Source organism: Trypanosoma theileri (genome assembly GCF_002087225.1).
Source record: "Trypanosoma theileri isolate Edinburgh chromosome Unknown TM35_Tth_37_V1, whole genome shotgun sequence".
NCBI lineage: Eukaryota > Euglenozoa > Kinetoplastea > Trypanosomatida > Trypanosomatidae > Trypanosoma > Trypanosoma theileri.
Genome location: NW_021639879.1, coordinates 202,252 through 215,147, shown reverse-complemented (window position 1 = coordinate 215,147; position 12,896 = coordinate 202,252). Strand labels below are relative to the sequence as shown.

At 39.8% G+C, this 12,896-nt stretch overlaps 2 protein-coding genes across 2 annotated transcripts; both read left to right on the top strand.

Moving 5' to 3' along the window:
- Nucleotides 1–63: 63 nt before the first annotated feature.
- Nucleotides 64–1,317, top strand: TM35_000371780 (succinyl-CoA ligase; the record flags this gene model as incomplete). The annotated part of the gene is made up of 1 exon (XM_029029478.1): nucleotides 64–1,317. One exon carries the CDS (start codon nucleotides 64–66, stop codon nucleotides 1,315–1,317), a length of 1,254 nt encoding a protein of 417 aa, XP_028879271.1.
- Nucleotides 1,318–3,366: 2,049 nt separating this feature from the next.
- Nucleotides 3,367–12,174, top strand: TM35_000371770 (uncharacterized protein; the record flags this gene model as incomplete). Its single annotated transcript, XM_029029477.1, has 1 exon — nucleotides 3,367–12,174. One exon carries the CDS (start codon nucleotides 3,367–3,369, stop codon nucleotides 12,172–12,174), a length of 8,808 nt encoding a protein of 2,935 aa, XP_028879270.1.
- Between the last annotated feature and the right edge of the window lie 722 nt (nucleotides 12,175–12,896).

Genomic DNA, 12,896 nt, shown 5'->3' with positions numbered 1-12,896 from the left:
AATTCTCGCGACAAGAGAGAAAAAGAAAAAAAAAAAAGAAAACAACCAAACAACTTAAGTATAATGCTCACTCGTTTTGGCCGCACCTGCCTTCCCAAGGGCGTGAACGTGCAACGCCGCTTTCTCAACATCCACGAATATCAGTCCAAGGCGATCCTGAAGGAGGGTGGCTGCAAGACGGAGTTTGGTATTCCATGCCGCACTCTGGAGGAAGTTGAGGCCGCACTTGGAAAGATCAAGACGGAGCGCAAGGTGGTCAAGTCACAGATTCTCGCTGGTGGACGTGGTATGGGCACCTTCAAGGACGGCTACAAGGGTGGTGTGCATGTGTGCAAGAACGCCGAGGAGGCCCTCGAGTGTGCGAAGAAGATGATGAACAACACACTGGTGACCAAGCAGACAGGACCAAAGGGCCAAAAGGTGAGTGTGCTGTACGTGACGGAGGCGGTGACAGGCATTAAGCGTGAACTCTATCTCGCTCTTCTGCTCGACCGCAAGACCGCCTCTCCCATGTTCATTGGAAGCGCTGAGGGTGGTATGGGTATTGAGGAGCTCGCACAGAAGAGTCCAGAAAAGATTAAACGCATGCGCATTAACGTGCAGGAGGGTATCAATGATGATAACTGCGTTGCTTTTGCCAAGGAACTCGGCTTCAGTGGAATATCCGCACAGAAGGCCGCAGAGCAAATTAAGTCTCTGTACAACATTGGCAAGTCCAAGGACTGCACACAGGTGGAAATCAACCCACTTGTGGAGCTGGAGAATGGTGATGTGATGTGCATTGATGCCAAGCTCTCCTTTGACGACAATGCGGAGTTCCGCCAGAAGGACATCTTCGCTCTTGCCGACGCCACACAGATTGACCCCAAGGAGGTCCTGGCGAAGAAGCACGATCTTAACTACATTGCCCTTGACGGCAACGTTGGCTGCCTGGTGAACGGCGCTGGTCTGGCGATGGCCACGATGGATCTCATCTCCCTTGACGGCGGCCGCCCCGCGAACTTCCTCGATGTTGGCGGCAGCGCCACGACGGAGCAGATCATTGCGGCCTTCCAAATCATCACCGGCGACGAGAAGGTGAAGAGCATTCTTGTGAACATCTTCGGCGGCATCATGCGCTGCGATGTGATCGCGGAGGGTATTGTGGCCGCCTCCAAGCAGCTGGCGGGCCGCAAGGTGCCGGTGGTGGTGCGGCTGAGTGGAAGTATGGAGGAGGAGGGAAAGAAGATCCTCCGCGAGAGTGGACTCCCACTTCACCCCGCGCAGAACTTCGAGGAGGCCGCAAAGCTCGCCTGCGAACTCGCAAAGTCAGCATAAACAAACTCTCTGTAATGCAGTAATATGAAAGAGAGAAAGAGAGAGAGAATGAGTGAATAAAAAAAAAAAAGGAGGGTGAGAGAGGGAGAGAGAGAAATACACAAACACACACACTCTTTAAGGTATATATATATATATATATATATATTTATTTATTTATTTATTTATAAGAAGTGGTGGAATAAGAGTAGGAGAAGTGGGAAAAGGGGAGATGAAGAAGAGGAAGAGTAAAAGAGAAGAAGAGGTGTGTATGCCTTTTTTATTTTTCTTTTCTTTTTTCTCTTCTGCTTTCCATTATTCCTTTTTATCTTGCGTCTTTCTTTGCACTCCTTGTATTCGAATGTATAAGTCTGCATGTATAGCTGTATGGAAAAAATTGAATCCTGACAGTAGCGGGAGGAAAAAAAAAGAAAATTGCAGGGACACAAGATAAACCAACAGACATACAAGCAGATTTATATATAACGAAGAAATAAGCGTCCGAGAGGAATCCAACAAAAAAAAAGAAAAAAAAGAAGAGATGAGTATGTTAAGTTACTTCAGGATGAATGGATTCAAGGACTGTGATGAAAATAAAAAAGAAAAAAAAAACAAAAAACAAACAAAAAAAGAAAACTGGAGAAAAAAAAATATATACAACGAAAAAAAAAAATAATAACATCAAAAAAAAAAAAAAAAAAAAATAAACGAGTTTCTGGATCCATAATTAACAGAAGAAAAATGAACAAAAGCGTGAATAAGTAAGGAAAAGGGAAGAAACCAGGATGCAGTATTCATCGATACCATTTAAAAGGGAGCATAAATAGAGAAGAATAAAAGAAAAAAAAAAAGAAGAAATGAGAGAAGAAAGATGATTGAACTATACGGAATCACCAAATGACATCAGTCTTTTTTTTTTTGTTTTTCTTCTTTTATTTTATTATTATTATTATTATTATACTCTCTTCTTCTCTCGCTGCGGTCTTGTCATATCTCTATCTATCTATGTTTCTTTATTTTTCCCTTTATTTTCCTTTTTTCACTCCTCCTCCTCCTCACGGGTATTTTGCGTTTACTGCTTTGCCCGTGAGACTGAGAAAAGAGTACGGGGGCAAAAAAAAAACAGAAGAAACAAAGAGAGAAAGAAAAAGAGAGAATGAGATAAATAAGATTGAAGAATAATGTCGTTCTTTATTTAACGACATCTGTTGAAGAGAATAAAGAAAGAAAGAAAGAGAGAATAAAAGAGAGAGATTTGCAGATAAATGTACAAAGGGGGTAGACTCACACTTATATTTTTGTTATTCATTTCTTTAACAGGAGCAAGAGTGAGAATGTGTGAAGGGAGAAAAAAAAAAAAAAAGAATCACAACTACAACCACAACAGTGATAAAAACTCACTTGCAAGACTGTATGTATGTATTCACTCTCTCTTTAATTGTGTGGATACATTGTATTGTTTGTTGCACTATCTGCCAGAAGTCCTTCTTTTCTATTATGATTATGATTATTATTATTATTGTTATTATTATTCGATTCGACGACAAAAGACATTTTAAATGGATCTAATTTCGTTTATGCTCCCCTGGTGTTTGATGAGAGTGCAGATGTCTGGCAACTTCATGTTTTTTACGCACACAAACAGAGACTTTTTTCTCTGTCTCGAAATCATTCTTTTTTTCTCAAAAAAAAAAAAAAGAGTTTTTTTTTTCTTTGTTCTTTTGATTGGTGAGATTCTTCCTTTTTCTTCTCTTGTGAAGATACAAAAGCATCTTGAATTCACTTTCTCTTTTCTTTTCTCTTCTTTTTTTTTTTCCAAATGGTTCTGCTGGATACCAATAATGATAATAATGTCCCCTTCACAACAGAACGAAGGAGGGATGTGAAGGAAGAGAGTCGAACAGAAATAACGACAACTCCCCCCTCTTCACACACACACACACACAGAGAGAAAGAAAGAAAGAGAAGAATAAGAAAACAACAACAACAACAATAATAAAGAGGTGATAATAACAACAATAATAATAATAAAAGAAAAGTAATAGAAACCACACATAGAAAAGATTGATCATGACTGGAATCACTGTAGAGGAACTCTGCATTTCTCTGCGTGCAGATCTGTCGGCTCTCACACAATTGGAGAACAGTTGTGATGCCCATCGTGTCTTTGACGATATGGAGCGGCGAGTTGTCAGTAGTATTAGTGATGGACTGCTGCCTAATGGGGCAACGCCTGTGTTGGATTGTTTATTATCTCATAATGATAACAGGGATAATAACAAGAAGAGTATAGACAACAACACGGAGGAGAAGAAGATGAAGATAAAGGATCATAATCCTCCTTATTATTATTATCTTTCTAATGAAGGTTTACTTGTTTTTGTGAGGGATATCTGTGAAAGTATACAAACTTCCGGGACAGATATGCAGGAAGCTAAACTATTAAAAAGGACAATGACATTTCTTAGTTTTATTGTGAATACATTATCGGATAATCTCTCTATTGCGCAGGCAGAGGAATTATTACGAGTTGCTTTAAAAGTTTTCTTACTACTACATCGACTAGAAAAACACACAGAGACACAATCAGAGAGTTTGAATGTTGTTAATAATGTATTGAGACGATGTAGTCATCGCCTCACTCTTGCACCCTCAGAGCTAGAAGGAATCATGCATGCATGTATACAAGTGATGGAGGGTAAAACCATAAATGGTCAGCGAGTAAAGAGTACAGCTCTTCAACTGATTGGTTGTTTGTGTATATCATACACAGAGTTTATGTTCCCACATGTTACTCGTGTGCTTCACTTAATGTTAACTGCAATGGGACGTCTTGTTACTATAGATAAGAAGAAAAATGATCCTAATAATATGTACAAGAATGGAATAGATGATATTATTATTATTATGATGATGAAGGATAAAGAGAAGAGAAAAGAAGAGAAAGAGAAGGAGAAAGAGTCTATGGTATTATCAGTGATAGTGGAGCAGCAACTCGTCGTGGAGGGATTTCTTCTCGCTATTGCCGACTACACAACAGTCTTTCCACTCACCTTTGACGACTCTGATCATCACACTATTCCGCTGATCCATCAACTTGTTAAGAGCTCCATTTCTCTAGTGGACAGTTCAAAGAACTACCGCCTTTGCAAAGCAGCACTTATTTTACTTAAAAGAGGCGCTATTCATTTGAAAGAATACCTCATGAGGGATGCGGAGGAGTATTATGATATCTTGAGATATTTGTGGAATCACAAGAATGTGGAATTACGCCGGACTGCATACTCGGCAACGGCAGGATTTCTGCAGGCGTTGTCAATTGTCTGGGGAGAAGTTCCGCAACACCGTGAACCCATTCCCTTATTGCGTTATTTACATAATAATATTGAGACAACACTGCGGAATAGTCACAGAGCGGCGAAGAGGGAATTATCATTTGCGGTCATGGCGCTTGGATATATTGCGAAGCCTTTGAGTGTATGGATTGGTGTGGACTTTCTCACTCGTGTCTTTCATGAGTTGATCCACACATGTGAATTTCTACTAACTCCAAGTGTAGAGCCACGGCGAGAGATGGTGCGGCTGTTGCCCTTCTTTATCGTCTCCTTTGCGTTTGTGTTGATGGAACTTCCACCGGAGTTGTGTGAACTCCCGCGGTGGCTGCGGCGACTGATGTACACCGCACTGCAGTTGTGCCCGCGGGAATTGTGCGCAGAGCGGGATCGCGTTGCCGTTGGAACTGCAGTGTTGAAACTACTTGTGGGGATTCACTACCGGGGCGGAATGCAATACACCGTTGCCGGCTTTGTACAGCAGTTACTCACATTAGTTTGCAACCACACTTCATCATTATCATCATTGTTATTATTAGAAGTAGTGCCTACGTCTAAGGAAGAAGAAAAAATGAATAGTTTGCAGAAGATGCCATCCTCCCATACGGCGTATTATGTGAATCTGTGGAAGTTGTTACTATTGGATATACACAGTGTTGAGGATTGGGGATATCCGTGGAGTGAATATGTGTCTGAGACTCTGTTAGAAACTCTGCGGTCTTCTTTGCGTCGAGAAATGGTGCGAGTAGAATGTGAAATGCTGCGTCGATTCGATCTTTCACTCGTGAGTGAAGACCATCATAATATTAATAATAATAATGATATTAATAATAATAATATTGATAATAATGACAAGAGTAGTGCTAATATTTATATTCAGTGGTGCTCTGAGGAAGGTTATGTGAGACGACCACGTAGCCCGAATGATTGCATGGCCTTATTTCATTTTATTCAGTTCTTTGTGAGTACTGTTGATATCACTGTAAACAACACCGTTAACAATAATAAAAACAATACTATATGGAGATCAGAGGATGCCGCCTTGCGTCTGATTGAAGTATTTGTGAAACTCTCCAGAGATAACACTCATGTCTCTGGTTTCTACACATGTCTTCACACCGTTCTGCAAACAGCGAGACGTGAGGATCTTTCTCTAACGAATGCGGAAGTATTCCTACGACCCTTTGCTCTAACATGTGCACATCGACTAACCATGTATACTGATGCATCTCTCCTTCAGTGGGCTCTTTGCATGATGAGTTTGGCGGAATATGGATTCGTAGAATCAAAAGAGATGATGTTGTGTGCAGTTGAAGTAGTGCTTCACAATACAAAAGACACTGCGGCCGTTACGGCGGCTCTTGCCTTGTTGAGATCCAATACAAATGGAATCTTTACATCTCCTATTTCTATATGTAATGATGATAATGATCATCATCATAATCGTATGCAGGGGAATACCCTTCAAGATTTGGTATCTAATCAAAAAAAGGCTTTATCTTTACTACATGATATACGACTAAGTATGAGTAACCAACAGGGATTTCTTTATAAGAAGAAGATGTTAACACCTCACCCTTGTTCTCGTTGTGTTGATGGGATACGACGTTCTTCACATTCTGACAATGCGAACAAGACACATTTACATCTTCTTATGGGAGATACAACACTCTCTTTACCGCTGGATGTACTCATTCCACGCATTCTGTTGCTCTCTCACTGCAGAGAAAGTCCTCACGTGCGAATGGCGGCGTGTCAGTTATTGTGCATAGTGATAAAGTGGCTGCTAACGCATGCTGTGGAAAATTGGTATGATAGTGTCTTTGAGACTATTGTGAATTTAGCTGCAGACGATGTGGAGGATATACGTGATGGATTTCGAATGGTGTTAAGGCAGAGTGTGAAGTGGTTTGCCCAACATGATGTGAACTGCAGCGGAGCAGAAATTGTGGAGAATCTTTTTTGGCGAATGTTAACAACAACAACAATAATAATAATAATGTGTGGAGTGTCTGTGCGTCAGACGGCGTTGGAGGCCCTCATGGAATCTGTGGAGTGGATTGTAGAGTATCATGGCCATGATAATAGAGATATCTCTATTCATCATTATTACTATCATCTTTATTCTTCTTATCACCATCAACAGGAAAGAGAAGAAGAAATGTTTTCTGCTCATGTGGAAGAAAGTCGATTGGGACGTATACTGCGGTATTGCTGTGGACTCCTGCGTGATATTTCTCTACGCTGTCGGCTTGGAGCTGCGACGGTGTTGGGCCGCGTGTTGTTTGGACTGCGGGATAACACAGTCCTCTCTCCCTTTGTGTTGATGTTGATGGATACACTTCTGCAGGCCTTTGTGGATGTGCGGGGAGAAAAAAATGCGGAGGCGTTGACGCTTGTGGAGAAACTCCGCGAGTGTGTAATGCGGCTGGAATATTATCTCACACAGCACAGTGATGCCCTTGTGAAGATGTGGGGGGAGGCGTGTTGTGTAGATGTGCACAAGGCGGTATTAGAGAAACTTGTGATCCATGCATACCGTGAGGGACGAAGTGCCGCCAACACTATGGCACTCTTAAGACTCTTTAGGGCTTTCTACAATTGTAATAGCAATAGGAGTGATAATAATAATAATAATAATAATAATAATAATAATAATAATTATAATAATCACTATTTAGATGACTATATGACTATAGTGGAAAGGGAGAGTATGTGTGAAATGAGTCTTGCAGAGCGGGCGGACTGCGGTCTGCAGTTGTGGGATCAACACAACCGTTTGGGTTTTCAACGACCTATGAGGAAACGTTTGCGGGAAGAAGAAGAAGATGATAATATTAATAATACTAATATTAATAGTAATAATCATAATCATAATATTAGGTGTGGTGTAGAGGATACACTCCTACACCGAGTGCTGCATGATGTAAGTCAATACCTGCAGGCTGTCCACAGTGGGAATCATCATCATAATAACAATCATCATAATAATAACAAGAGAAGTTTTAACGTTGATGCGGAGCGATTGTTCTCCATCGCCCATCATTTGGTGCGATTACTCCGCAATGCGTCCGAGGCCACTCTGTGTCTTTCTCTCTGCGGTGATTCTCTCCTACACGTGAGTTCATGTCTATTACTAAATCCTGCAGAAATTGGAATATCAACAGATCTCTACAGTAGCAATCCACATTCATCTGGAGAAGATCTTCTTATAGCTCTATGGAATACCATACAATACGACCCACACCGCAGGCATACATTTCTCGCTTCTCTGCATGCACAAATTCCCTCCGCTCTATTGTCGCTGCAGCCATCAGTACTGTTGTCTTTTCTTTTGGATTCCTTTCATGCAAACCCAATTGCAGCCACACAGCGTCTTCATGCAATTGTTGTACTCGCAGGATTGGGATTGTGTGAAGAGTGGCTCTCACACTCTGTCTTGCAGAACCTTCTTGCTAGTCTCTCTATACTTGTGCGGGATGATGATATCGCTGGAAGCCAGTGGGGGACTATCTTTTCTCATTTATTGTTATTACTATTAATAGCTGGTGGTATGGAACTAGCGGATATTCTTGTTGGGATGGAACACTATGATTCTCAATGCCAAACTCTTGCTAAGAAGATACACTCCAGTCTTCTTGTGGGAATACTGAGAGAAGGATGGAAATATGAAAAGGACGATCATAGTAGTAGTAGTAACAATAAATACACTTTCTTATTGTTATCACGTCTCTTTATACAGTTATGTCGTTTATGTGGAGAATTGTTTATACGGAAGAATGATCAAAACGCCCTCGAGAGTATTCCACTGGTAGCCTTACGTGGGATATTAGAAGATATCTCCTCCCTAGTGGAGTCTAAAGCGACAGGAATAGAAACAGAAGAAGAAACTGTGGATACAACTATGATCGTATTACTATTAGAAGAAGGTATTGCTCCACTGATGAAGATAAGGCGAGAGTCTCCAGCTGTGTTAGAGTTCCTCTTGGAAGTTCATTCTCACTGTCTGCGAGTGAGCCGTATTGGAAAAAAGAATAATCTACTCCTGCGCTATGAGGAGATATTAATTAAAGATATTACTATCTCCGTGAATGGAGAGCGGTGGACGATGCGTTCACATACACTCTTGACTAGTCGTCTTGCAGTTCAATTGTTTGTTTCTGGTGTTCATACACTTTGTGAAGCTGTTACTCTCATGAGTCTTTATAAATGTCCATTACAACGGTATCTTTCACTCACTACAGAGTTGTTAACACATACGATTAATAATGAACTACCACTTGATTGGAAAGAACTTGGATCAGACAATTTGTGTGGAGAGAACCAAATGATTATTGTAAATGCTATTCTAAAGCTTACAAGATGTACAGCTGTGTATAAGCGTGAACTGTTATTCTTGTTATTACCACTATTACAACAAACAGATTTACCCTTATATGATATTATTATGAAAGCTATTTATGATGTACTAGAGCAATTGACACCTAATATCCTTGGAGAGTTATGCCATCAGTCATTTGAAATGCAGCAAGAGGGTGGATTTCCACAATCCGCATGGTTAGCCCTCACACATTGTATTCTATTGCCATCTCTATTCTCTCTTCCACACGAGTTGAAGATGAATTTCTTCTTACAATACATTGTGGATCTCGTAAGAGATGCTGCCATTCTACCAAACACAACAATAACAACAACACTACATCGACAGACGAGAGCATTTATTATTCTGGAAGCCATGTACCGCATGATGAAAGTAGAGGATCTACGGGGTTCTATACATATAGCCTTTATAGGGAAGTATGATCAAACCAAAGATAAAGATAAGAATAAGAATGATGATGGGAATCACAACGGAGGGAAGGAACTTATTGTGAAACTCATAAAAATATGCACAACGGCTCAAACCTTTGAATTCCCATTAGAACCTTCTTCTTATGCTGTTTCTGCTCCTCTTAATAATAATAATAATAATAATAATAATAATAATAATAATAATAATAATAATAATAATAATGTGAGAAACTCTCAAGAGTTGATGATGTATCGACAGGCTGCATATCGTTGCCTCGCAGCTCTTCTCACGGCAACACAAGATCAGGAAAAAGTCTTCACGCGACTGTTGCTGGATTCACAAAATCATCATATGTGGAATCGCATTGTAGATATTTCTCGCAAACACCAATTCCCAGTAGAGGCAAATTTCCCGCGGGTGACACAACAGTTGGTAAAGATTTGTAGTGATTGGGAAATAAATACGTTGTTTGCATCGCAGAACCGTGTTGGCAGAAATCTGTCTACAATGCAGATGGATAATAATTTGCATTCGCGTTGTTTCTCTCTTGGTCTAACGGATTGTATTCATTTAAGTTCACAGATATCACTTGAGTCCCATTACAAAGAGAGGGAGAAGTACAAAACAACTCTTGTTAACCCATATGATATTTCTGAGGGTGAGGATGGTGTTTCATCTCCTGTTTGTGTGAATGTGGATAGTGTATGGACCAGTACATGTTCTGGTGCTCTCCTCCACATTCTGGACTTTATGCTACTAAAGTTTAATAATAATAATAATAATAATAATAATAATAATAATAATAATAATAATAATAATAGTGGTTGGATAAATGAAATTGTACGACTGGTCTGCGAAGGGACTATTCATATAAACGTGAAACTAGTGTTGGTTCGTCTCATCCAACTTCGGGCATTATACTTTGCACCAGCCGCGAATACACTACGGGATCCACTTGTAGATCTCATCTGCAGCAGTGATGATGGGAGCTGTGGGGGATTACACTATGTAGTCTACGATCTGCTCTCATTGCTGCTGCAGTGGTGTGAGAGAGAAGCGATGAGGTTTACGGTGGACTCTGCAAGTCGATTGATGAAGTTTCTTCTCTCTGCGGTGCCACACCCGGAGAGTTGTGTGATGGAACGGAATTTATCGTTACTGCGGCGCTTTTGGCACTATACACGAGAACTGCAGCCTCTGCAGAATACGGAGTTATTACGATTACTGCGAGGCTCTACACTAATGGCGAAGTGTGGTGTATATATCTGCCGTCTCTTTGTAAACGATGGGGTGTTATTATCTTCTCTCGCGATGGATGTTAAGACTCCATCATCATTATCATTAAGTGAATTGCATACATCATTTATATCCCTTTTGGAGAGAACAGAAGATGAGGGGCTTTCTACTGCCATTGCAGAGTTAATTGGATTAGAACTAAACAAACTTAAGGAAATGAGTGATAATTTCAATACTACTAATATTACTACTAATCCTACTATTATTAATACTACTAATAATACTATTAATATTACTAATACTACTAATAATACTATTACTACACTGCGGGAGATGATACGAATAACTGTACTGCGGCTGTTGTCTTCACGTGGGCGGAGTCAAGTCCTGTGGGCTCTGCGTGGATTGATAGAGCACGATCTCAACATATTGGAGGATATTCCATTCAGCACACTCTGTGCAAACTACACGGCTCTTGCCGTTGCTGAGCAGTTAGTACTACTCGAAATCATGAATAAAGTGGTAACACGGAAGTATTCAAAAGAAGAAGAAAAAGAAGGACGAGAGAAGAAGTGGGTTTCACATGTATACTCAACACTACAGGGACTTTTCTCAAATACTTTACATTCCTTTGTTGAAGTGGTGCGTATATCCCTGTATGAATTACTTATTGGATTACTTCCCTCCTTGTCGCTGGCTTCACTTGCCAGTGAACTTGAGAGTCTTGTGGTTCACTTTTTATCAACAGACGCCTGGGAGGCAATGCGTGCACGTGAGGAGACCAGAGTTGTATTCTTTCAACTGGCCATTCACACACATAAAATACATCCATCATATCTTCTCTTCCATACACTCGTGAGAGGCGTAAAAGATGTATCTTTACATGTACAAACTATGCTGTTGGAGTATTTGGACCGGCATGTACTCCCACGTCATATCAACAGTCGTTTTAATTCACTGTTGGAGATAATGAGAGATCCACAAATTATTGGGACTGCGTGGTCAAAGTATACATCTGTGTTGTTGTTGTTGTCTTCTTCTTCTCTTGATAACGGAAGTAATGACAAGTGTAGTAATGAGAACAGGAACAAGAGTTTTCCACTTTTACTCTCGCCGTCTAAAACATTAGGGAAATGTACAAAATTGAATACGCCACTAGTTCCTCCCTTTATATCTTTTTTTAACTCTCCAGTTCTACAAAATGAAGATTCTGCTGAGATGTATACAAATAACGGTAATGCCAGTGATTCTCATCTGGGATCACTAATTAATGAACAGACATCAAGTACAATACTCTCACATTGTATGATGAGAGATGATAAATATAATGAAGAAGATAAGAAATTTCGTGAAGAAGGTCTCACATCTGTGTTTATTTTACCGGATTATCATGACAGTGATGTTTTGGAAGTTCAAATGCCTCTCAGTTCTTTTCTGCTCCCGCTTCAGGCATTGTGTCTACATGACGAAGAGATTGCACGCTGCTGTGTAGATGCATTTAAAGAGAGATTGGAATAATCTCCATCTGCCAAGAGAGTAACAAATAAGAATAAGTAATTCTTTTAGAATAAATCCATGAATTTTATACTGAAGATGAAGGTGGGGGGAGGGGTAGGCAAAGCGAAATACATTACTGGGAATTATACAATGCAAACTACATTTTTTGTGCCATCAGGATAAACGTTCCAGTCTTTCTACCGGATTGTTATTCTCATGCCTGTTATTATTATTGTTATTATTATTATTATTATTATTATTATTATTATTATTATTTGAAAGATAGTTTCCTTTTTGACGTTCTTTCGTTCTGCATTCGCAGTCAAGTTGGAGTGTTATTGTGTGTATATGTGTGAGTGCCGAATGGACTGAGGATGAGGTGAGAAAGAAAGAAAGAAACGAAAAGTAAGTAAGTGAGGGGTATTGTATATTTTCCTTTGAAGTTTAGATGTGATTACTATGACCTTGGTTCTACAAGGAGTAGTAGTTCTTGCTTTTACAAACATTGCACCCGAGTTTATATATATATATATATATATATATATTATTTTTGTTTTTCATTGGTTTCAGTGATTCTGCATAGTGTTGATCCATTATTGCTGTTATGATGAATATTACCACTGTTTCTTTTATTCCGTGATGCTCAAATGCCTTTTTTTTTCTTTTAAATTCTGTTTATTCATTTAAACGGTGTAGCGAGGAGGAAAAAAAAAAGAAAAGAACAAATACATATATATATATAT